General features: G+C 34.6%; 1 protein-coding gene across 6 annotated transcripts in view; it reads right to left on the bottom strand.

Moving 5' to 3' along the window:
- Positions 1-23,892, bottom strand: part of LOC115213367 (disks large-associated protein 1) — a 443,386-nt gene that overhangs the window by 23,860 nt on the left and 395,634 nt on the right. For all 6 annotated transcript variants that reach the window (XM_029782310.2, XM_029782311.2, XM_029782309.2 and 3 more), the window contains 3 exons: positions 13,529-13,634; positions 12,335-12,426; positions 10,579-10,731 (listed from right to left, as the gene is read on the bottom strand). In XM_029782310.2, coding sequence (XP_029638170.1) covers positions 10,579-10,731; positions 12,335-12,426; positions 13,529-13,634 — 351 coding nt within the window. The remainder of the gene's footprint in view (positions 1-10,578; positions 10,732-12,334; positions 12,427-13,528; positions 13,635-23,892) is intronic.

Genomic DNA, 23,892 nt, shown 5'->3' with positions numbered 1-23,892 from the left:
GCTAACATTTATGAAATGTCAGATAGTTGAGACCAGGAATGAAATATGTTTATGTTTCTACATTTATCAAGCTATATTTGTTAAACAGATTTTATTTACATTTCAGTTGGTCTTTTTTTTAAATTTCTTGTTTGCATGTGATTTTAAAAACATTAAATGCTTTTGGGAATTATTATTTGCTCAAGTAAAAAAGATTACTGAAATTGTGTTTAGTATACTATAGAGGTCACAAATCAAAATAAGCCCCTATGTAGTTGTTTGACCACCAGAAATAGCAGCTAAATTTTCTACAACTTGCTTTTTTACAATCTTAAAAAAGCAGGAAGGAAACATTGGACAATGTAGTCTTAAATACAAGGATATGGTTGGAATGCTTTTGATCAGAGGTCTGTTAAATCAAGGCTGTCCTAGAGTAAACAACAAAATTCATGTCATATAACAATGTAGATCAAAGATTAAAATTTCAATTTATTTTTATCTTTTACTTGTTTTAGTCATTGGACTGTAGTGATGCTTTTTTTAAAATCTGGCACTTATTCTATCAGTCACTTTTGCCAGACTGCTAAGTTAAAAGAATGTAAACAAACTAACAGTGGTTGTCAAGCAGGGTGGGAACAAGAACACAATGACATATACACAAATAACAGGCTTCCAGTCTCCATTTACCAAATTCACTTGCAAAGTATTAGTTGGTCCAGGGCTATAGTAGAGGATACTTGTCCAAGGTGATGAACAGTAGGACTGAACCCAAAACCATAATAGTTATAAAGCGAGCCTCTTAACCACACAACTATGCCAAAAATATTTTGGGGAGAACATATCCACTGACAGACATTTATCTTGAAAGCTGTTTTAATAGCTAATTTATTTTGTTTATTTCAGAAACTATCAATTTATAATTGTGAACAATCTTATTTAATAATTCAATCCATTTTTAGAGTTAATTAAGTAATTGGCTTACTTTTGTGACAACATGAAGCATATTTATAGTTGTAAAGATTGTCTATATCAATTTGAATATTAGAAATGTGGAACATACAGCCTCTGACATTCTTAGTGGCTTGCTGCTGTATTTTGTGTATTGAGGAAAAATAGGTCACCTTTTTAAATTAGATCTGTTTTCATTATTGCTGTGTAGTCACTAATCAGCTCTAATCAACCAGACAGATAGTGCATAACTGTCCAAACATCTAGGTGTGAACTACAGATCTGTTGTTCAAGATACATTTTGCATCTGTCTAACTGAAGGTCATAATGAACCCTGCAGTTATAGGCTTGGGAACAGGGGGTGCAAGCACATCCTCTAAAAGTTTTGGAGGGGGCAATGAAAACGCTTTGAACATCTTCCTGAAAAACTGGGTTCACCCCCCCCCCCCAAGCAAATTTCATTCCTGCACTTATGGGTGCAGTGTGACAGCCTGCACATGTCATGCTCTCTCCATTGTTCAGTCTATTTCTACATTTCTGTTCTCGTTGTTTAGCCCCACAACTTGGACCTAATTGTGCGATCAGAAGTATTCCAACCATAGTAATCTTGTATTTTTAATTTCTTTTTGTCATAGGTACAGTATACTACGGTTACATTGTTCAATTTTCCATTCTTAGCGATGTAGGTGGCATGATTAAGGGAAATTTAGCTACTACTTCTAGGAGATTGAGCAACTATTTAGAGGCATCCTGCATATAGAGCCTGGTGGTGGCCATAATGGAAGTGGGCAGAGTAGACTCACACACTCAGAGTGCTACAGTCGCTCTTCTGTACTTGTCATTGGTGACAGCTGCAGAACAGTTAAGAACAACTCAATAATGACCTCCGACCTAATTGCTGAAAAATTAGATGAAGCAAATTCAGTACTTAATTGAGGTTTCATTTTGTTTGTTCTAATGCTTGGTGTCAGGTTGATGAAATACTGAAACTATTTTAATTTTAGTTAACAACTATCAGGTTTTCATACGGTTGAAATTTAACTAAGTAATATATGTGAAGGCATGTGGCTTAGTGGTTAGGGCATTCGGCTCATGATCGTAAGGTAGTGAGTTCAATTCCTGGCAGCGCGTTGTGTCCTTGAACAAGACACTTTATTTCACGTTGCTCCAGTCCACTCAGCTGGCAAAAATGAGTAGTACCTGTATTTCAAAGGGCCAGCCTTGTCACACTCTGTGTCACGCTGACTCTCCCTGAGAACTACGTTAAGGGTACATGTGTTTGTGGAGTGCTCAGCCACTTACACGTTAATTTCACAAGCAAGCTGTTCTGTTGATCATATCAGCTGGGACCCTCATCGTCACAACCGATTTTTAACTATTATTATATGCTAGCAAGTATTGGATGGTTCTATAAATTTCAACAGTTGAATGGATTCTAACAAAAGTTGTTTTCTCTAATGTCAGCCACTCAACTATGAAACAAAGTGATTTAACTTCAAATAGATTGAAAACCTAGCAAGTGCCATAGTCAAAATTACACACTTTGAATCATGTAGTACATCCTAGCTGCCATTACAATGAAAGAAAAACAGGATTCAGAAATTTATTGTGGATGTCTTAAGGGCGGGGGGGGGGTTATTGTTGTAAGACAAAATAATTTTAAATTAGCCAAGTAGGGCTAACTTTGCCTTTTATCATTCTGAGGGTTGACTCATTTGACTACACCCCTCAGCAAAAAATTTGTGGCTTTATTCTGTATGAAATTATCCCTAAACATCTGACAACAAACTTTACATAAATATTTGTAAATATTAAATATTCAAAGAGTCAGCTTAGATATGACTGTGTAGTTAAGATTGCTTTTCAACTATGTTGTTTTGGATTCAGTTCCTTTGTGTAGCACCTTGGCCAGATGTCTGGCTGAACAATGTCTTGTGAGTGAATTTGGTTGGTGTGCGATCCTGTTTATATAGATATGTGTGTGTGTGTGCACATGCATGTTGTTCTTTTACTGCTTGACAACTGGTGTTGGTTTGTCAGTCAAAACTGTGGCCATTTTCCTTTCTTTCTCTTGGAATTAACTACATTGAAGTGAAAAAAAATACAATTCATATTGTGACCCCACTAATCCTTTCACCACTTCTGTGTAGTGAGTATAAGGTAGGCTAGAGTAGGTTTACAGAATACTAGCTAGGAGCAGACAAAACTGCCATGTAGTATGTATATTTCTTTATTGCCCACAAGGGGCTATACATAGAGAGGACAAACAAAGGGATTAAGTCGATTACATCGACCCCAGTGCGAAACTGATACTTTTATTTATCGACCCCAAAAGGATGAAAGGCAAAGTCGACCTTGGCGGAATTTGAACTCAGAACGTAACGACAGATGAAATACCGCTAAGCATTCCGCCCGGCGCGCCGCCATGTAGTATGTAGTTAGGTCTCCTTTCATCCAGAGTTCAAATTACGCCAAGGCTGACCATTGCCTTTTTTTTTACACTTCTGGAGCATTGACAAAATAATTAAGTCAAATACTGGGGCTGATTTAACTGACTTTACTCCTTCCTTCTTCACCAAGTATGTGGCTTTGTGACCAAATTAGAAATCAATAATTAGTTTGACGGTCATCAACAGATGTTCAGCTGGTAACTCATTATGTTACCTGTGCTGTTTTTTAAACAGAGTTATCTTTGGTGGTGGCAGTGGTAGGGAGGGCAAAATCAATAAAACTAATAAAAAGAAGTACAGTACAATATATGTATTAGTTTTATAAATCAAAAGTATAAATTAGAATTAAGATTAAAATAAATATCTCCTAATGTGAAATTAAGTCAATAATTATACCATTGCACATAAAGTGTGCTGTTGACATCTTGCAACATAAGGCGCCACTCTGCTGAGCAAGCAGAATTTGAACAAACAACTTTATGATCTTGAAACAGCCACTAGGCCACATACCTTCACAATTATTGCTTGTGTATATAATAAACAGAAGAAACGATAGTAGTAATAACAACTAGTGGTAACATCTAGTTTTAATATCATTAGTTGAGATAACAGAAATATAGTTATGAAAGTAGTAGTAGTTTGAGCCCTAGGTTTTCTCTGACCCCCAGTCATGACCATCTCATCTTATTTTCAGAAACAGTATATTTAAGACTATGTCAACAAATGTGTCTGTCCTTTCCATTTTGTTACAGTAAGGGAATGATTTAAGGGAGATTTGGCTGCTATGTCTAGCAGGTTGAGCAACCATTTAGGACTCCCTTCCCCTTTTGCTTCACATAAGCAGTTTGAAGTGGAAGAGGTGGAAATAATTAGTACTTAATTTCTGAAATGCATGCTCTTGAGATTTGTGAAACCCTCAGGATTGACTGACCCAGATCTTTTAACCCACCCCACTCTTGCTAGATTTACCTTTCCTTTCAGAAAAAAAAATCCAATGGTTATATATATTGAAAAATAAATAAATATATGAATATATAACCCACCAATATTTGACATTGTAAGACAGGCATATATGTGCTGAAAGTAAAGTTATTCATATAAAAGTAATATAAAAATGTGTGTTGTTTAATTTGGAGATGGCGAGAGCTGGGGTACAAAATTAGGATAGCATCTTTCTGTACACTACTTCAATACAGAGGGTATGACAACTCACTCACCCCTATTATCAAGTTTCAGCAGTTAGAAATTTTGTAGAAGGATGTGTGTGTGTGTGTGCAGGGGGGGGGGTCATGTCTAATCCTAGAAAGTTAGTCCCTCTATATATTTCTACACAAGGAAAGTTAGTTTCCCTATATATTTGTACAACAAGCAGAATTATTTTTTCTTTTCTCTCTCTTTTTTATTTAAAAAAATTTTTTTATCCCCCACCACAGAAATCAATTTAAATTTTATATGGAGCCAGAGCTATACTGAAAGTAATATTTCTATCACAGTAAGGCAGTAAGCTGGCAGCATCATTAGCATGCCGGGTAAAATGCTTAGCAGCATTTCATCCAACTTTATGTTCCAAGTTCAAATTCCACTGTGGTCGACTTTGGTTTTCATCCTTTCGGAACAATAAAATAAGTACCAGTTGAGTACTAGGGTCAATGAAATTAACTTACCTCCACCCTCAAACTTATAGGCCTTGTGCCAAAATTTGAAGCCAATATTTCTATCACAGTAGATAGGCTCTTTATTATTTACTGACTTTTGTCCCATATATTCTCTTCATATGAATTATCATCATCAACATCAACATTAAGCCTCTGCTTTCCATGCTGGCATGGGTTAGATGGTTTGACTGAGAACTAGTAAACTGGAGAGCTGCACCAGGTTCCAATCTGATTTTGTATGGTTTCCACAGTTGGATGCCCTTCATAATGCTAACCATTCCAAGTGTGTGATGGGTGCTTTTTACATGCCACTGGCATGGATGCCAGTTACATGACACCAGCATTGGCCACACCTTCAATTTCACTTGGCTTGACAGAGTCTTCTCAAGCACTGCACATTGCCAAAGGTCTCAGTCACTTATCACCTTACATATCCAAAGATAATGGCATTTTAAGTTGAGAAATAAAACAGAAACCAAAAATAGAAATTAAGATCTCTTAGTGATTTAGTTTAATAAGGTTTAATGTTGGTTGGTAACAGACATTAGCGAGCAGACTGTTGCATAGTGGAATCAGGTTGATATCAAAGAATAGTCGAAATATTCTACTTCCGTTTGTCTTTCTTTTACTTGTTTCAGCCATTAGACTGTGGCCATGCTGGGGCACCACCTTGAAGTTTTTAATCAAATGAATCACCGCCCCCACCAGTACGTTTTTTAAAGCCTGGTATTTATTCTATTATTCTCATTTGCTGAACTGCTAAGTTATGGAGATATAAACACTTGTCAAACAGTGGTGGGACACACACACACATGACAAGCTTCTTTCAGTTTCTATCCACCAAATTCACTCACAAGGCTTTGGTTGGCTTCAGGCTATAGAAGACATTTGCCCAAGGTGCCATGCAGTGGGACTGAACCAGGGACCATGTGGTTAGGAAGCAAGCTTGTTACCACACAGCCACATCTGCACCTACTAAGTCAGTTTATTAAAAGAAAATTGCAGTGAGGGAATTATCTCTAGATGCCTTTTGCAGGAAATTATAAAATTAAGTGAGGGCTAACATACTTAATGTAGTGACTTAAAATAAAATTAATTAATTAGAATTACAACTTTAGTGATCTGCTAACTTTCTTTTAAGTGGGGTGTGTGTATGTGTGTGTGAACACAGTTGCCACTTGCAAGGGGGTACGACTTGTACCATGTACCATGCTGTTGGTAATTGTTTTAGGAGCCTATGATGTGCTCACAAGTAAACTACAAAGACACCTATGTAATCAGATTTCCCATCCTTGACCTAGTGGAGCATTGAGGATATGATAGCAGGAGGGAGTGGAAGGGGATGAGTAGACAGGAGAAAGTTAAAATGAAGTGGATACATTATGTTGCCTAGTTTAGGAAATGAACCCTTGACTAATCACCAAGCAACATGCCTTCACTATAGATACTAACACATTAACACACATACAAGTTTTTGTTATGTATTTGAGGCAAGAAAAAAGAAAATGAAATGGAGTAAATATCGTTGCTATTATGTTAAACTGCCATATGTCCAAATGCATTTTTTTCATTATTTATTTTTGCTTGCTGGTTCTTTTGGTCAAATTATCAGTATCTTCAGATGCCAAGATATCAAAGATTGTCAAAGTGTAGTACAACAGTTTTGCTATGGAATGGTGAAACTACATTTTTGTTTTCTGAAAAAGCTACGTTTGGGACTTACAATACTTTTGCATAACAGCAATAATTATGTATTTATCATCACAATTTTACATCTGTTTCCCATGCTCAGTAGTTCCCAACCTGGGGGCTCTGTATAACCTTTGGGGTGTACATAAAATTTTGTTGCTAAAATTTACGCGCATTAAACTGGTTATACTTCTGGTTATCAACTGGGGTCCATATGGCCCAGGGGGTGAGAGGTCTATATGAGATTTTGTTGCTAAAATTTATGTGCAATAAATTGGTCATACTTCAACAATACACAATATATTCTAATCTTTAAAAATATAATTCCTAATGATATTTAATTATAAAAATATAAGGTTTTTTGAACCACTGAATGGCTAGGAAGACCCAACCAAGCAAAATAGGAACCAAAATGGGTCAATAGGTTAAAAATCATTGAGAACTGCTGTCCATGATGAATATTGAAAATAACTAGTGTTTGTTCATTATGAAGAAAATGTCTATTTATGATAGCTTTCCTTAAACTTATTCTTTTCCCCAATTTTTACACCTATTTTTGAAGTTAATAACAGAATTAAATTTTTTAAAAAATCTTCCATCCTCATTTTCTGTCAATAAACCAGAGGATAAATTAACTGAATACTGTGAGTCAAAGAAACACTTATTAGTTTTACAGTGCTGCCACTATTTACAGCACTGAACTTGACCAATTTGCCAGTTCCAAGTATAATGAAACTTCTTTATAGTTGTCTGACTTGTGAGAAATAGCCACCAAACCTCCCTCAGATCACAGCCAAATATCTTAAAGCAGAAAGAACACATTGAATTGATATATAGTTCTAAAAAGATGACTGGTCATAGCAAAACTCTTCTTGGTCACAGCTGACTTGAGAGTAAACAACAACACTGACTAGTTTAACCCTTTAGTATATAAACCAGCCATATCCAGCCAAAATAACCCACCTGTTTTATTTTCAAACCAACCAGATCCTATCTCTCACATCTGCCCTACAGTGTCATTTTATAAACAATCACATCATCAAAATATTGATGTTACAAGATAGTGCATGGTTAATTCAAAACAATATGACTATATAAGAATTACGTTTGATAGGAGAATATGAATACTAAGTGGTTAAATTGAATGCTGAGAGTTAAATGTGTTGGCCATGGACAGAGTACAGTACTGGAGACAAGATTTGAACTTCAGTAGTTTCCATCTACTGAAACGGCTCTTTGGATTCCTCATGGCTAAAATAGTTTCTACAAATTAAGACCATTTATATATTGTAGAAGAAATAGTTTTTCTTTTTTAATATGGAAAATATTGATTTCAGTTGTTCTTGTATTACCTAAATATACACCAAAGCTCAAATATCTTGGAAATATTTGTCTTAGTGGGAAGATTAAATTATATTTGTAAATGGGTGTAGGTATGGCTATATGGTTAAGGTATTTGCTTAGTAAGTACATGGTTTCAGGATTGATTGCACTGCACAGCACCTTGGGTGTTCATTTTCTACTATAGTGTAGAGTTAAGCTAGACTTTGTTGAGTGAAATTTGGTAGAGGATAACTAAGGCATCCCACCCAGAGGGACCATTCCTGTTCTTGGCTAGTAGACTTAATCTGTTACTGGGTTTTTATTACAACTATTTTGACCCTGGGTGCTTTTGGCGGGTTCACTCTATTGTAATTTCAGACGTGACCTAAAGATATTTCCTTTTCTCTTGTCTATGAGGGCCTGAAAAGGATCTTTAACTAAGACATTAACCCATGCCCCTTTTCATAAACAACGATATTGTTCCATTATTTGGTTCATTCCCATATTTCTAATAAAATATATTGCCTATATGTTTTTGCTAGTTTTTGAAATAAGGCGTGGCTGTGTGGTAAAAAGCTTGCTTTCTAACCATATGGTTCTGGGTTCAGTCCCACTGCATGACACCTCAGGCAAGTGTCTCCTACTGTAACCATGGGCTGACCAAAGCCTTGTGAGTGGATTTGGTAGAAGGAAACTGAAAGAAGCTTGTTGTATATATCTATGTGTGTGTGTCTTTGTGTCTGTTCTCCCATCAATGCTTGACAATGTTGGTCTGTTCACACAGGGATGTGAACAGACCAATGTCGGTCTGTTCACATCCCTGTAAATTAGTGGTATGGCAAAAGAGATCAACAGAATAAGTACTTGGCATAAAAAATAAGATCTAGGGTTGATTTTTTATGACGAAAAAACTCCTTTAAAGTAGTGCTCACATGACTGAAAAAATTAAAAGAGCAACCAGAATATGGAAGAATTTAACAAAATAATCAACTATTTCATTAATAAGCTGATATTTAGAATAATGATGGAATGTTTTAATATAAATATGAACACACTGGAATGAGAAGTTGCTTTTTTTTAATCATAGAACCAGGAACAATCTATAGTGGGTTAAATGCAATTAATTCATGTTTATAAATTAAAAATTTGTAATCAACAATTTAAACTTGATGCCAAGTTCATCCTTAAATGAAATAAGATTTGAAAAAGAATGTTTCAACAAGTGGCCCAGCTGAGAATCTTTCAGAGAAAACACACACGTTAATTATAATAAAAACAATTTTACATTAATCTGATGAGTAACTATACTTTTATAGAGTACAAATTTATTATTCTTATACAAGAAGAATGTTGTTGACAGGTAATCCAATGATGGCTTAGCTAGTCGGAACTTTAAACTCACTGTCGACAACATTCTTGTATAAGAATAAGATAAGTAGGGGAGAATATCTAAGATATTAGATAATTCCAAAATTTAATCCAATTGTTATTCTACATAAAAATTCTACAAACCAAATATAATTTTACCTTGACCTGAAACTATCTGAAAATACTATTATATATTGTAGGCTAAGTATTGATTTAAAATCTAATTTCGTCACTGAAGCAAGTGTATGTGCATGCATCCAGCTCCAGTCAAATAACAAAAAGCATTTTATGTAAGTTGGTATGTAAACTATTCAACTGGTATCTTCCAGCTTGTTACTGTAAATCCTGGAGACCCGGCTATAATCATGTCAACACATTGTATCGCCTATTATTGAAGTAGTAAATATAAAGCTCTTTATGAAATGAAATCATTTCTACTACAAATTTTTTTTTTTAAATTTTGTTTTATGTTTAAAAACTAAAAGAAGTTCAAGTGAAGACTAGAGGCAATAAATGAAACTATTTCATCTAGGTGTTAGTATGCAAGTCACTTGAAATAACTAGATTTATTGATCACCTGCCACTAGGTAAGCATGTTGTTGCATTCAATAACTGAATTTTTATTCTATTGATCATCTGTAGGTGATGGTGGTGGTGGTGGAGAAAGAGAGAGAGATGGAGGGAGAGAGAGAAGGATAGCATGTAAAAACAGAGAGAATGTAAAGCAGCCAAATTCCTAATGGTTCCTCAATCACTTACTCCCTCTTCACTTTGGTATTAGCTTATTTGAATTTGGATCGATGCGAGTGTGTAACTCATTTCTGTGGATTTCTTTTGATGAAGGAGTGGGGTGGTGGCAGTTTTATGTTTTTGTAATAATATTTCATAATAGAAGCAATGTTTCATCATGTTTGGAACAGCAGGAAGCTATTACAACATTGTATTATTCTACTGACATGTAAACATTTTAGAGAAATGTTGCACTTAGAGTGCTGCCCTTTAATATTTAAGCTTATTTTTTAAAAAATATATAATCAAAAAATTCCTTTCATTTTTTTTTTTGGAACCCTCAAAAGGTTACTCCTCATACTAAGCAAAAAAACAAAACAAAAAAAATGGAGGATGGAGTGAGTACTTTTACTGATACATAGTTTATGGTAACTTACTTCAAAATGCACTTCTTTCCAGCCGTTTTGTCGTAATAAATCTATTTCCGCAAACATGTCATAAACATCATCAATTTGTATTTGTACCATTTCCCAGAATCCTTGTAGATCTTCTAGCTTAGTTGGGTGATCTTCTTCTGAAGAAACTGGAGTCTGCATTGAAAGAGTACAGAAATTAGATTTTAAAATGCTGTTAACAATCCTGTTTTATTTTGAGAATAAATCCCTTAATTTTCTTTATAAACTACTCCTTTTTCAGTTCTGATTTATTTTAACTAGATTCTCCTGAAATTCTAATTCCTTAACATCATGTTAAAATAACAAATGGTTCATTATTCTCTCATTCCATAAACATGAATCTTTTATCTATAGCTAACAACAAATTATATCAAAAATTCAGACACATCCTGTTTTCCTATCAAATTTACTTTCAGTAATATTATACATCACACTGCAGCCTTGATTTTTAATCTTAACTCTACTTATTGCATATAGCAGGTGCGCTCCAGAAAACTATCGTATGAAGCAGATGCATTCCAGAAAATTACACCAATAATCAAACTACATTTAAATGATCGCAGACACCAGTATTCTACATCAGCCTGAGGTGACTAATGGTTTTTAATCATGTTGCCATAATTTTTATAGAATTCAGGCAAATTTCACAACCAAAAATTAAATGCAAAATTTGTTATACTGTAAAATAAAATATCAGTAATGTATGATTTGTTTTGATTTAATATTCCTCTTTAGTTAATTCTAAATGTAAATTGTGACTGCAAAAAATAATCAATTTCCAGATTCTCTTTAATGACACAAGATTAACCCTTTAGCATTTAGATCACTCAAGCAAATGTAAGTTATTTAATCACATCATTTTGAATTTATCATACATTATCTTGTAGCTTTGAGATTTCAATGACGTGATTGTTTATTTTAAAAATGACATTGTAGAGTAGGTGTGAAAGGCCTGGTCTTGTCAGTTTGAACATAGAACAGGTAGAACATTTGGGTCACATATGGCTGACTTGAATACTAAAAGGTTAATGTTTTTTTAATTTTTTTCAGAGAGAACTATTTGGTAGAAATTCTCGTTTTGCTCTTAATGCCTCTTTTTACTGGTAATTTAATTTCAGAGACACACATTTAATACTTATTTTATTAGTATTTATCCCAATTAGTAAATTTATACTGGTTAGATTTAAACCATAAAAAATAAGGGCACCTCTATATCATTGCTCAACCTGTTATATCTAACAGCAAAATGAACCTCAAGTTCCATCCTACTGTCTTCAAAAGTCAATGATGTACTGTGTCTGAGGTAAAAACTGAATGATCATGGTTGGAGTTAACTTTCATCACAGACCTACTTAATAACAACATAACATCTGCTCTGTATTTCAAGAAAATCTGTAACATCATCTAACTTAACAATCTCCACACTTTTATTGAATTGTTACAATTAAATCCGAGGTAAATTAATAAAGATAACTGATAGGACTTGTCATTTTCTTGGATCATGGAGCCTATGTCTATTTGCATGTATTTTGTTGTGTCTGAGCAAGATAATTTTATTTCAATTTCCCTAGCTGGAGAATAAGTACTGGGATTTTCTTGTAAAGCTACTTGGGATTAAACTAGCAATATATCAAAGGGATTTATTTCATGGCCCTATAAATCCCTTTGGCTTGTGAGAGGATTAACAATTTGACCAGTATTTAAGGTATGAATGAGAATTAAAGGACCAATTACTCACCATATAATTCTGACATAATTCTCGAAACTGCTTAAATTTTTTGTTTTGAAGTAGGTTTGCTTTTCCAATTGCAGCTCGTATCTTCCCACTGACTGTAGAGAAAAAGAAAAAGTTTGTTTGATGAAAAAAAAAAATCTTTAATTCTCATCTTCATTAAAATTGGCTGATTAAAAATGGTCTTTTCTTATTGCAGCTGATTAAATGCATGATGGAATTCAAACATGTAATTTGCATTACAGAGATCAAATCATACAGATGACCTTGTTTTTTATACAATTAAACAATACCTTTATTAAAAAGGCCACAGCAAACTGAGTCTGTGAACCACTAATGAAATTTTAAAGATATGAATATAACAGTTTGTTTGAGTAGTGCTTCACATTAATTAAAAAAAATTTATTATTAAAAGCTTTTTGTTAATAAAAAAAAACTTATTAATAATCATATGCATGGTGAACAGTGAAAATCAAAATTATGACTTGTATATTTATTTTTAACACGTTCCAGCAAATTCAAACATAAATGTGTTAATCTGTTGTGTTTTGTCACAGGAGAACAACTTCTTTGTGATGAATGTATGGTCATAACACACTTGATTCATCAGTACAAGGAAATTTGGGACAGCTGGTGTTTCCTGTGATGAAACACAATAGCAAATACCACCCATGTTTGAATCTGCTTAAGAATAAATATGTAAGTCATCAGTTTGATTCTTGCTGTTTACTGGGTATCTGACAATTTGTTATTGGTTGACAAATATCAGCACATTAAAAAGTATTTAATATAATTTTCATTCAAGAGGTAATGGTTTCTTTTATTTACTGGAGACATGTTGTTATTTGATATTTTGCATGTAAATAATTTTGAAAGGGCAAAGTCATCAGTGACACTAAAATGTGGCACTGATTCACAACAATGAGATAATGTCCAAAATAAGCACAGTTCTTTTCTAAATGAAAATAGTGGTATGACAGTATATTGCTAGGGTTGGTCAGACAAGTGAACATAAGAGGAAGGAGATTGAAAATGAAAGATTGGGGAACTTGGGGAAAAGGTTAGAAATAAGGAATTGAAATGAAGATAAAAGAGAGAAAAAAAAACTGAATAAAAGTATAAACATCAACATTTATGGTGATAATAAGAAAGAATCAGAAACACAATGGAATGGAAAAAAAGAAAAGAAAAGTTATTTACCATCATCAGGTAGATGGTGTTTATCTAAATCATTTGCAGTCTCAGCACATAGTTTTGATAACTTTTCCTCTTCTTTCAGTGTTAGTTTCAGGAAATAGTCTCCATCCTGCCAGAGAAAACAGAGAAAAATTATTTGTATGTGAGGTATGTAGAAAATTTAAGATAAAACATTTGGGTGTAAATATATATGTGTGTGTATATGTATTCATTTATTTGTCTATGTTCCCTTGAGAATTAAAAAAAATTTTTTTTTTATAGCATCAAGAATTTCCAGCAGAAATAAAAGTAAACTGCTAAAACAGCCACAGTCTACCTCGACACCTACTTGCCATTCCTCCACCTCAAAACAATAAAGTTCATTTCTGTCTCCTTTAGAGAGGCCCATAAAGCAGATTTAGTTGCAATGTAATAAAATGTATAGCTTGTAAAACAGTAATTAAGAAATCAAAAGGGACAGTAAAAACACATCAAGGAGGTCAGTCACTCCTGTATTACATAATGTCTTGGTGGTTGTGGGGAGATCTGCTGCCCCAGACATAATAATTTACAGAGTTAGATAGAAATAGGATGTTCTTAATCTGTTGCTGCCTAAATTTGGAAACCTATTTTACTTTATGAGACAGAATACTCGTAGCTTATTAATAGTGTATCTTTAGTTTTCTTCCAGTTACAAGAGAGTTATGTAACTACACCAAAATATTTTTAACTGTTTGCAAATTTTCATTCAGCTCATTTTTTTTCTGAATTACACTGAATAAGATAAATTAAGATGTACCATTTTAAATTTTTATGCAAATCCTGTTGTTTAAAGATAAATTTAGTAACTATCTACGTAAGTCTTTTTGCCATAATACCAGTGCAGCATGTGTTGTAAATAAATATATACAGAATCAGTTATATATATCAGAAATGCAGTGATCCAGTGACTGGTCTATTGGAAAGCTATAACAAACAATACAATTTTTAAAAAAATGTAAAAACCATATCTGTATCAAGAAAAACACTAATTTAAAATATGTTATGTGTTATTTTGCTTTAACCCATAACATTTTCAGTTCAAAGCCCAGTTGGAATATAGTTTACTTCTCATCCCCTCGTAGGTCAATAAAATAAGCATCAGTCATATGTTGAGGTAAATAATTTCAACAAGATCCCTTCCTCTATGGTTTGTGATTGTGTGCCAGTGTAGAAATAACAGAGATGGTAAAACTTAGATTCTATGCAGGAACCTAGTTAAAATTTGATATCTCATGGCTTTGAATAGTGCATATAAGCATATAGCCATGTTTTCCCATTCATGTTGGTTATTTTCAATAAAAAAAACAATTACAAACAAACTAGGTTCACTTAAATATCTCCTCTTTGGATAATAAAAAGGGTTGAGTGAAAATATAAAAACAAAACAAAATTCCACTTTATTATGAAAATAAATATTGAAATGAGAAAAAAATTCTTGAAGTGGGACTTGGAATTTAAGGAGGGTTGGATGATGAAATATAAAAAAAAAAACACTATGAAAACTACAAACCTGTAAATTATAATGATAAAAGGAAAAGAATTTTATACATAACTTGCTATGTTCACAGAGAAGCACTTCCCTCTGATTATATATGCTTTGAGCAAAAAAGACTGGCTAAACATTAACAAGAGAACATTGTATTATTTTGTTAATTTCATCTTTTCAGCAACTTGTAACTGAATAAAAAGGACGAAAAAACCTCATTTACATAAGCTTTAAGAATGTGTGCGAGTATCCACAGTTATGTAGCTATTTTGTCTATGTGTATATGTATTAGATAAGTGTGTGCATGGAAAATTATATGATTACCTAAATAGGTATAATGTAAACTTTATACTGTTCGCTATGCACACAATGATGTGTGTATGTGTCTGTGTCACTTGATTGTCTAATGTAAAATTTCATTCATTATACCAACAGTTATTTGTTTGGCTCACTCCATAATCATTTTTTACAGAAGAATATGACTTCTGGTTTATTAGATTAGTAACTTGGTTACTTTAATGCCATTCCATAAAGATCATTAGAAATTCAAGCACAACTGTTTGTTTATCTCTTCTTATATAATTTTATATTACACTGGTTGAAGAACAGCACCAATTTTAATAGATTTCCACTGAGCAAATAACTAATTCCTTGTATTTCTGATGGTGGGTGGTGTTTGTAACTTGATGTAAAACAGAATATCTTAAAGGACTTCATTTGTAATGTACCACTTGTTTGGTTTTCTTGCCAATGTTTAGATCCTTCACTGATATACATCAGCCAAAAATATACACACATATATAAGCACCCACATGCATGATGGGTTTCTGTCAATTAAATTACACTTGCAAGTATCACTCAATATGAGTCTATGGTAGAAGACATTTGCCCAAGGTGCCACTCAGAATCATGAAGTTGTGAAACAAACTTCTTAACCAATGAGTCCCGCATGCACCAAAGAGGAAGCAAGACTTTGTAACTGGTTTGTTTTTCAATAAACCAATTGTACACTGGTTCCAATAAGTACTCGCAGTGCGCCCTGTCCAGTCTCTGTGACTCAAGAGGAGATAATCACTCTGAAATGGCTTTCATCTCACAGTCTGGGTAGATGGTGCAGTGAGCTGACTTTAGGTGTATTTACAGCATTTGTCTACAGTGAGAAATTTTCTCCATGACAAAACACAAGCACATTTGGACTGATAATAACATTGTAATAATAATGGTTAACATCAACAATTCTCATATCTTCTACTGAATTTCTATATTGTTCATTTCACACAAAACTTAAGAAATTTGAAGGAAATAGAATAACTATTGATATTGTTAATTATACTGTGAATTTATTTGATTCTCAATATGATTGTATGTTGTTTTTATTTGGCCCCAGGTTCAGCTCTGATCAAGCAAACCTATTATCAAAGATATTCTACCCTTGACCACTCTGACTGGAGAATACCAATACAGCAAAGGTTGAACATGTATGAGTAATGAGGCAAGTTTTTAAAGGAAAGATATTTTGAAAGATAAGGAATTTGTTTTTTTTTTTTTTAAAAAGAATAAAACTCTTGAAGGCATAAGAAGAAACAAAAGCTTATAACCATTGATTGATCTATGTAATCATGTTAGAGATGATATTACATTATTGGAGAAGTCCTAAAACCTGCTGTCAGAAAAACATTTTTATTTTTTTGAATGAGAATAAAAATAACAAACAAAACACCTTTGGAAGAAAAGAAATTTGATCTCAGTACCCTTAATTTCCACAGCCCTACAGCTCAGCCTTCTGGCAGTAAGCACAGCTGTCAGTATTAACATGGTAGTAGAACCACAAAGAAGCAATATTATGTGAAGGAAGTAGTCACATGAGCCAGGTGCAAAAACAAAACAAAACACGTGTAACCAGTGTGAAAAGGGCTAAGAACAAGTAACTCCCATATCCTCCAACATACTCAATAAGTAGAGATTAAATAGTTTGACACACACACACATTCTCCCTCTCAGCTAGTTTGTTTAAACAATACTAAGGTGACCTCGCAACAGGTACTTATTGTCAAATTCTAAATTGACTACTTTGTCACCCGACCCTCTCTTCCTTTTGCTCAGAAAGGAGACATGAGTTTATGTCTCACAGGGTTCTCGGATCATGTATGTGCATGTGTGTGTGTGTGTGTGTATGATGGGGGTACAGTCACATGATTAAGAGGTTTGCTGGCAACCACGAGGTTCTGGGTTTGATACCATTGTGTAGTATCTTGAGTGAGTGTCTTCTGTTGTAGTTTTGGGTTGCCTAATGCTCTCATCATCATCGTTTAACGTCCGTTTTCCATGCTAGCATGGGTTGGATGGTTCGACCAGGGTCTGGGAAGCCAGGAGGCTGCACCAGGCACCAGTCAGATCTGGCGGTATTTCTACAGCTGGATGCCCTTCCTAACACCAACCACTCTGTGAGTGTAGTGGGTGCTTTTTATGTGCTACCGACACAGGGGCCAGAGGAGACTGGCAACGTCCACAATTTGTTGGTGCTGTTTACGTGCCACCGGCACGGACGCCAGTCAAGGTGGCGCTGGCATCGGCTACGTTTGGATGGTGTTTTTTACATGCCACCGGCATGGGTATCACAACTACTGTGAATGGAATTTGGTAAACAGAAGCTAAGTAGAAATCCTTTGTGTGTGTACACTTACACATCAGTCTGTATTTACACCACTTTTTAATTAGGTTGTGCCTATTTATGTCTAATAACTTGGTGATTCAATAAATAAAGATCAATAAAATATCAGACAGAAACAATTAAGCCAATGACATTATTGTCTCTGCATGGCTATAATCAATCAATCAATTAATCAGTCAATCAATTTATCTATCAATATAATGTATGCTTTAAGGTGGTGTGCTGGCAGAATCATTAGCACGCTGGGCAAAATGCACATCAGCATTTCATCCATCTTTACATTCTGGGTTCAAATATTGCTGGGGTCGACTTTGCCTTTCATCCTTTCGGCGCCAATGAAATAAATATCAGTTGAGAACTGGAGCCAATTTAATCAACTTAGCCCCTCCCCTGAAATTGCTAGTCTTGTGCCAAAATTTGAAAGCAGTATAATGTATGTATATATACACACTTTATATTTGCTGTTCAATCATTGATCAACCAACAATAACAATCATTTTAGATTATTAATTTGATTCTACAATTAAAAAAAAAATTTGAAAAAAAATCGGAAATGAAATATTTTTTCTGGTTTCCACACATGAAAAAAAAAGTTTTGAAATAGAAATACATTCTGTAAGATTAAATCTAATTATTTTTATAAATAACTTTTAAAATTCTGAAAGCAATGCTGATCACTCTTGGTAGCAAATATGCTTCAGCATTAACCCATCCACCTAACATTGACTAACATTAATTCTCTTAGGCAGGTTTCTCAACATCCCTCTCAAAACCTAAACATGTAACCCACCAAATATTCTGATGGTTTATTTGCAGCTGTGTTACATTACAGGCAAAGTTAACAGTGTACAACATTTGGAGGAAATCATTCACCAGTGTCTCAATTGAGAGGCATTTATCTACAACTCTAAAGCAGGTCTTTGTGCATTGCTCGACTCACAAATTTTCTCCTCTCTCTTATTGCATCTAGTGAAGGGGGTTTCCATAAATCTTTCAGAATACTCTTATTACATGTCAATCAACAACAATCATCATCATTGTTTAACATACGCTTTCCATGCTAGCATGGGTTGGACAGTTCAACTGGGGTCTGGGGAGCCCGAAGGCTGCACCAGGCCAGTCAGATCTGGCAGTGTTTCTACAGCTGGATGCCCTTCCTAACGCCAACCACTCCGAGAGTGTAGTGGGTGATTTTATGTGCCACCGACACAGGTGCCAGACGAGGCTGGCGAACGGCCACGCTTGGATGGTGTTTTTTTATGTGCCACCGACACAGGTGCCAGACGAGGCTGGCGGACGGCCACGCTCGGATGGTGTTTTTTATGTGCCACCGACACAGGTGCCAGACGAGGTTGGCGAACGGCCACACTTGGATAGTGTTTTTTATGTGCCACCGACACAGACGACAATGGTCTGTAAAAATTATAATAATCTTTCATCTTTCCCTTGTTTCAGCCGCTGGACTGCAGCCATGCTGGGGCACTGTCTTGAAAGGTTTTAGTCAAACAATTGACCCAAGGACTTATTTTTAAGTCTGGTACTTCTATCACTTGCTTTTGCCAAACCACTGACCTAGAAGGATGTCAACCAACACACATGATGGGCTTCCACACAGTTTCTGTCTACTGAATTCACTCACACAGCACTGGTTATTCCAGAGCTATAGTAGAAGACTCTTGTCCAGGATAACATGCAGTGGGAATGAACCTGAAGTCACATGTTGCAAAGAGAGCTTCTTAACCACACAACCATGTCTTCATCTTAGCCACCTATTTTGCTTTCCACTATTGACAATATACATAAAAAAAAAAAAATACTTTCAAGCTTGACATCTTCACATCTCCTGTCTCGCCTGCTCCATGCATTCAATTACAAAATGCAAAAAACAGCTACATTGACTCAAATCCAACAAGGTGACTAGTGACTGATGGCCTTTCTATTATTGTCAAGCTAGTACACTTCTCAGCTATTTCTTATCTCACCAAACTTATCAATCATTCTCTTCAGGGATTTATCCTAATCTTTGGATAATACATAATAAAACAAAATCATGATCCACATTAAAGCACTGCTTACATTTCTCAAAATAGTACTGTTGCTATATATATATATATATATATGCATATATAAATATCCCCCATACAAAAGATGGCAATCCATCTTATCAACAAAACTAGCATACTGTAATCCACTGGCTTCCAGGTACACTGCTTCTACTACACTTACCCACCCTGATGTAATTGCCACTCCTCCTCATCATTACTGTGTCTTATCTATCAGACTCCACACTAAATATTTTGCTCGAAATTCCTTCCTTGCCTTCATTTTTCTTGCAGGTGTTGACAAGCAGAAATTCAAGCAGAACATCAACAAAATTGGACTTACAGAGAGCTTAAAGAACTACCCTGCTTTCTCAAACTAGTTAATAAAATTAAATAGTCGCTGGAATTAAATAGTCACTGGACTTACTAAAAGGCACCATGATTATACACACAAACGCACAAGCATATAAAGTTAAGTTAAAATTAGTCTGTCAGTATGTGGCAGGTTGATTCATAATGTTATTTTTACAGCATTCTGCTAGGACTTGTACAGTGGATAAATTTCAGCTGTGAATGGAAGCGAAACTTGATTCCATAGTTTTAAGTCAAAAATAGAAGTCTGAAGCGATTAGAAATATCCCAAGAAGTTTACAATTACATTACAGTCAAAGTGGAATAAATATTTAGTAACAAAATATTTCTGATATGGTTCATCTAGCTTTTTATTATTGTTTTTTCTTTCTTGCATATGAATGTATTTTTATTTTGTCTTAAATTTCATTTTGAATTTAAATGACAGATTATGGAAGTTGATGAAAAAATTTTTATAAAGTAGGTATCATTCAAGTCTGGAAAATGAAACTGGGACTTTAAAAAATACTGAACTTTCTTGATGATGACGTTAATTGCAGAGAGGGGGAAAAACAAAACATATTCACACACACATACATGTATGCACACACACATACATGTATGCACACACACATACATGTATGCACACACAAACACACCCACAAACATACATACACAAACACACACAAAAATACTCACAAACACACACACAAAGATACTCACAAACAAAAACACAAACACACACAAACAAAAACACACATACACACACAACCACACACACACACACACACACAGGTGAATTTTTCAGCAGGATAATGAAAGGGAGGCGTCAATAGATAATCAAATGTGACTTGAATTAAATGGAAGAAATGATAGTTTTAATGTATATTGAAAATGAAAGGTAAAAACACTTTCAGAATTAATGAAGGTGATGTGGACATTAGAAGGAAAAAATGTCTAAGTGAGAAATAGGTGAAGAAATAAACACTATAGGCTTGGAATTAATGTAAATTAGTGTAAATTGCAATACAATGGTATTTATTGATAGAAAGGATGGCCTGGGCACTTGTAGAGTTTGAAAGAGACAGACAGAATTTCATAAAAATAGGTTGTGAAATCAAACTATATAGATCTTTGTTTATTTCTATTTTTGTTAAGCAAACAAATTGATGATGATGATGATGAGATAGTTTTTAAAGCTACTTTAACTTGAATAAAGTGCGTTCTAGATATGGGTCGAACAAACAGAATCAGTATTTAATAGCACATTCATCATTTGGGTTTGTAAAAGGAAGACATTAGATTAGTTGTTTTCTGTTCAGACGTCAAATATAACATTGTGTACGAGTTGAGTATATACATATAAACACACACACACACACACACAAACACACCCACAAACATACATACACAAACACACACAAAAATACTCACAAACACACACACAAAGATACTCACAAACAAAAACACAAACACACACAAACAAAAACACACATACACACAACCACACACACACACACAGGTGAATTTTTCAGCAGGATAATGAAAGGGAGGCGTCAATAGATAATCAAATGTGACTTGAATTAAATGGAAGAAATGATAGTTTTAATGTATATTGAAAATGAAAGGTAAAAACACTTTCAGAATTAATGAAGGTGATGTGGACATTAGAAGGAAAAAATGTCTAAGTGAGAAATAGGTGAAGAAATAAACACTATAGGCTTGGAATTAATGTAAATTAGTGTAAATTGCAATACAATGGTATTTATTGATAGAAAGGATGGCCTGGGCACTTGTAGAGTTTGAAAGAGACAGACAGAATTTCATAAAAATAGGTTGTGAAATCAAACTATATAGATCTTTGTTTATTTCTATTTTTGTTAAGCAAACAAATTGATGATGATGATGATGAGATAGTTTTTAAAGCTACTTTAACTTGAATAAAGTGCGTTCTAGATATGGGTCGAACAAACAGAATCAGTATTTAATAGCACATTCATCATTTGGGTTTGTAAAAGGAAGACATTAGATTAGTTGTTTTCTGTTCAGACGTCAAATATAACATTGTGTACGAGTTGAGTATATACATATAAACACACACACACACACACACACACACACACACACACACACACACATCATTTAAAGCAGCAGCTCTAATTAAAGTCACCGTATATATTCTTCTCTAGAATTGTCTTGTGCAGTTTTTCTAAAGATAAACCAATTACATCTAACATTATTCCAAAGACTTATCAGTCTCGCTCAGTCTACTTCTTCAAACTCGTCTTGTAACTATGCATTTTAATTTAGAAAGCTGAAATCATAAGAAATATAGTGACCCCATATTTAAGAAATAAAAAGGTGGGCTTAATTACTTCCAGTGTTTTTAACATGGGAAATTGCCAAAGTGTGATCACATCATCATCTTTTAATGCTTTTCTTATAGCAGCTTGGGTCAGACAGGATCTGATGGGTGGGAGGACAGTGTTGTACTCCAATGTCTGCTTTGATTTAGTTTCCTAATACCTATTTCTTTACTACCCACAAGGGGCTAAACACAGAGGGGACAAACAAGGACAGACAAACGGATTAAGTCGATTACATCGACCCCAGTGCATAACTGGTACTTAATTTATCGACCCTGAAAGGATGAAAGGCAAAGTCGACCTTGGCGGAATTTGAACTCGGTACGTAACAGCAGACGAAATACGGCTACGCATTTCGCCCGGAGTGCTAACATTTCTGCCAGCTCGCCGCCTTTAGTTTCCTAATACCAACTGCCTTACAGAGTGTACCAAGTGCTTTTTTTTTTCTTCTTTGTGTTACCAGCACTAATGAAGTTGCTTTAGCTGCCATGTACAAGTGAGTAGCATGGTTTGCTAATTGTTTTGAGGGCCTAAGTAGTAAAATGCACGCACTGAAATACTCCTCCCATACTTAGCTGAGCAGAACACTAAGAATGTGATAGCAATGGATGGATGGATGGATAGAGAAGGATGCACCAGTAATCATCAGCTAATACTCATTTTCAGCTAAATAGGCTAGAGTAGTGAAATGAAGTGCCTAGGCCATGTACAACATGATCCAGAGATTGAACCAACAATCTAATGACTATGAGGTCATCACTCAAACCACTAGGCTGCACATCTTCATGACACATACATACACACATACATGTGCATGCACACATACACACACACATATATGTGTTTCTGCATAGTTTCCTTCTCTAAAAGTTTACTTAAAAGTCATTGGTCAATGCAAGGCTATGACAGAAGACAGTTGACCGTGTCTTCTACCATACCACAAGATGCTGTTCAGTGGGACTGAATTTGGAACTGCTTGGTTGTTAAACAAACTTCTTAAACATACATCTACGCTTGTGCCCATTAAAAAATATAACTTTTTTATTGTTCATCAAACAAGTAAATGAAGTAACTTTTTCTAATTTAGTAGTAAAAATTCCAAAAATTTAATTGAGAAATAGTTTATTTGAGGTTTCTATGACCACAGTGAAGAGTAACTCTACTATTGCTGTGAAAAGAATTTAAGTAATGCAGATGTATGATCAGATATTGTCTGAATACAGTCTAGAGAATTTTTCCATCTCTATATTTCTTATGTTTTCAGCTTTCTGAATTAAGTTAATCTCTTCATATGTGTGAATAAAAATCTGACAGGTGTAATTTAAAGAATTGACTATGGCTGTGTTGAGAGGAAGAACAGATACTCTTACTTGTTTCAGTCATTTGACAGTGGCCATGCTGGAGCACTGCCTTTGGTCGAGCAGATCGAC

The sequence above is a fragment of the Octopus sinensis genome, linkage group LG6, assembly GCF_006345805.1.
Source record: "Octopus sinensis linkage group LG6, ASM634580v1, whole genome shotgun sequence".
NCBI lineage: Eukaryota > Metazoa > Mollusca > Cephalopoda > Octopoda > Octopodidae > Octopus > Octopus sinensis.
This window is presented reverse-complemented; position numbering and strand designations above follow the sequence as displayed.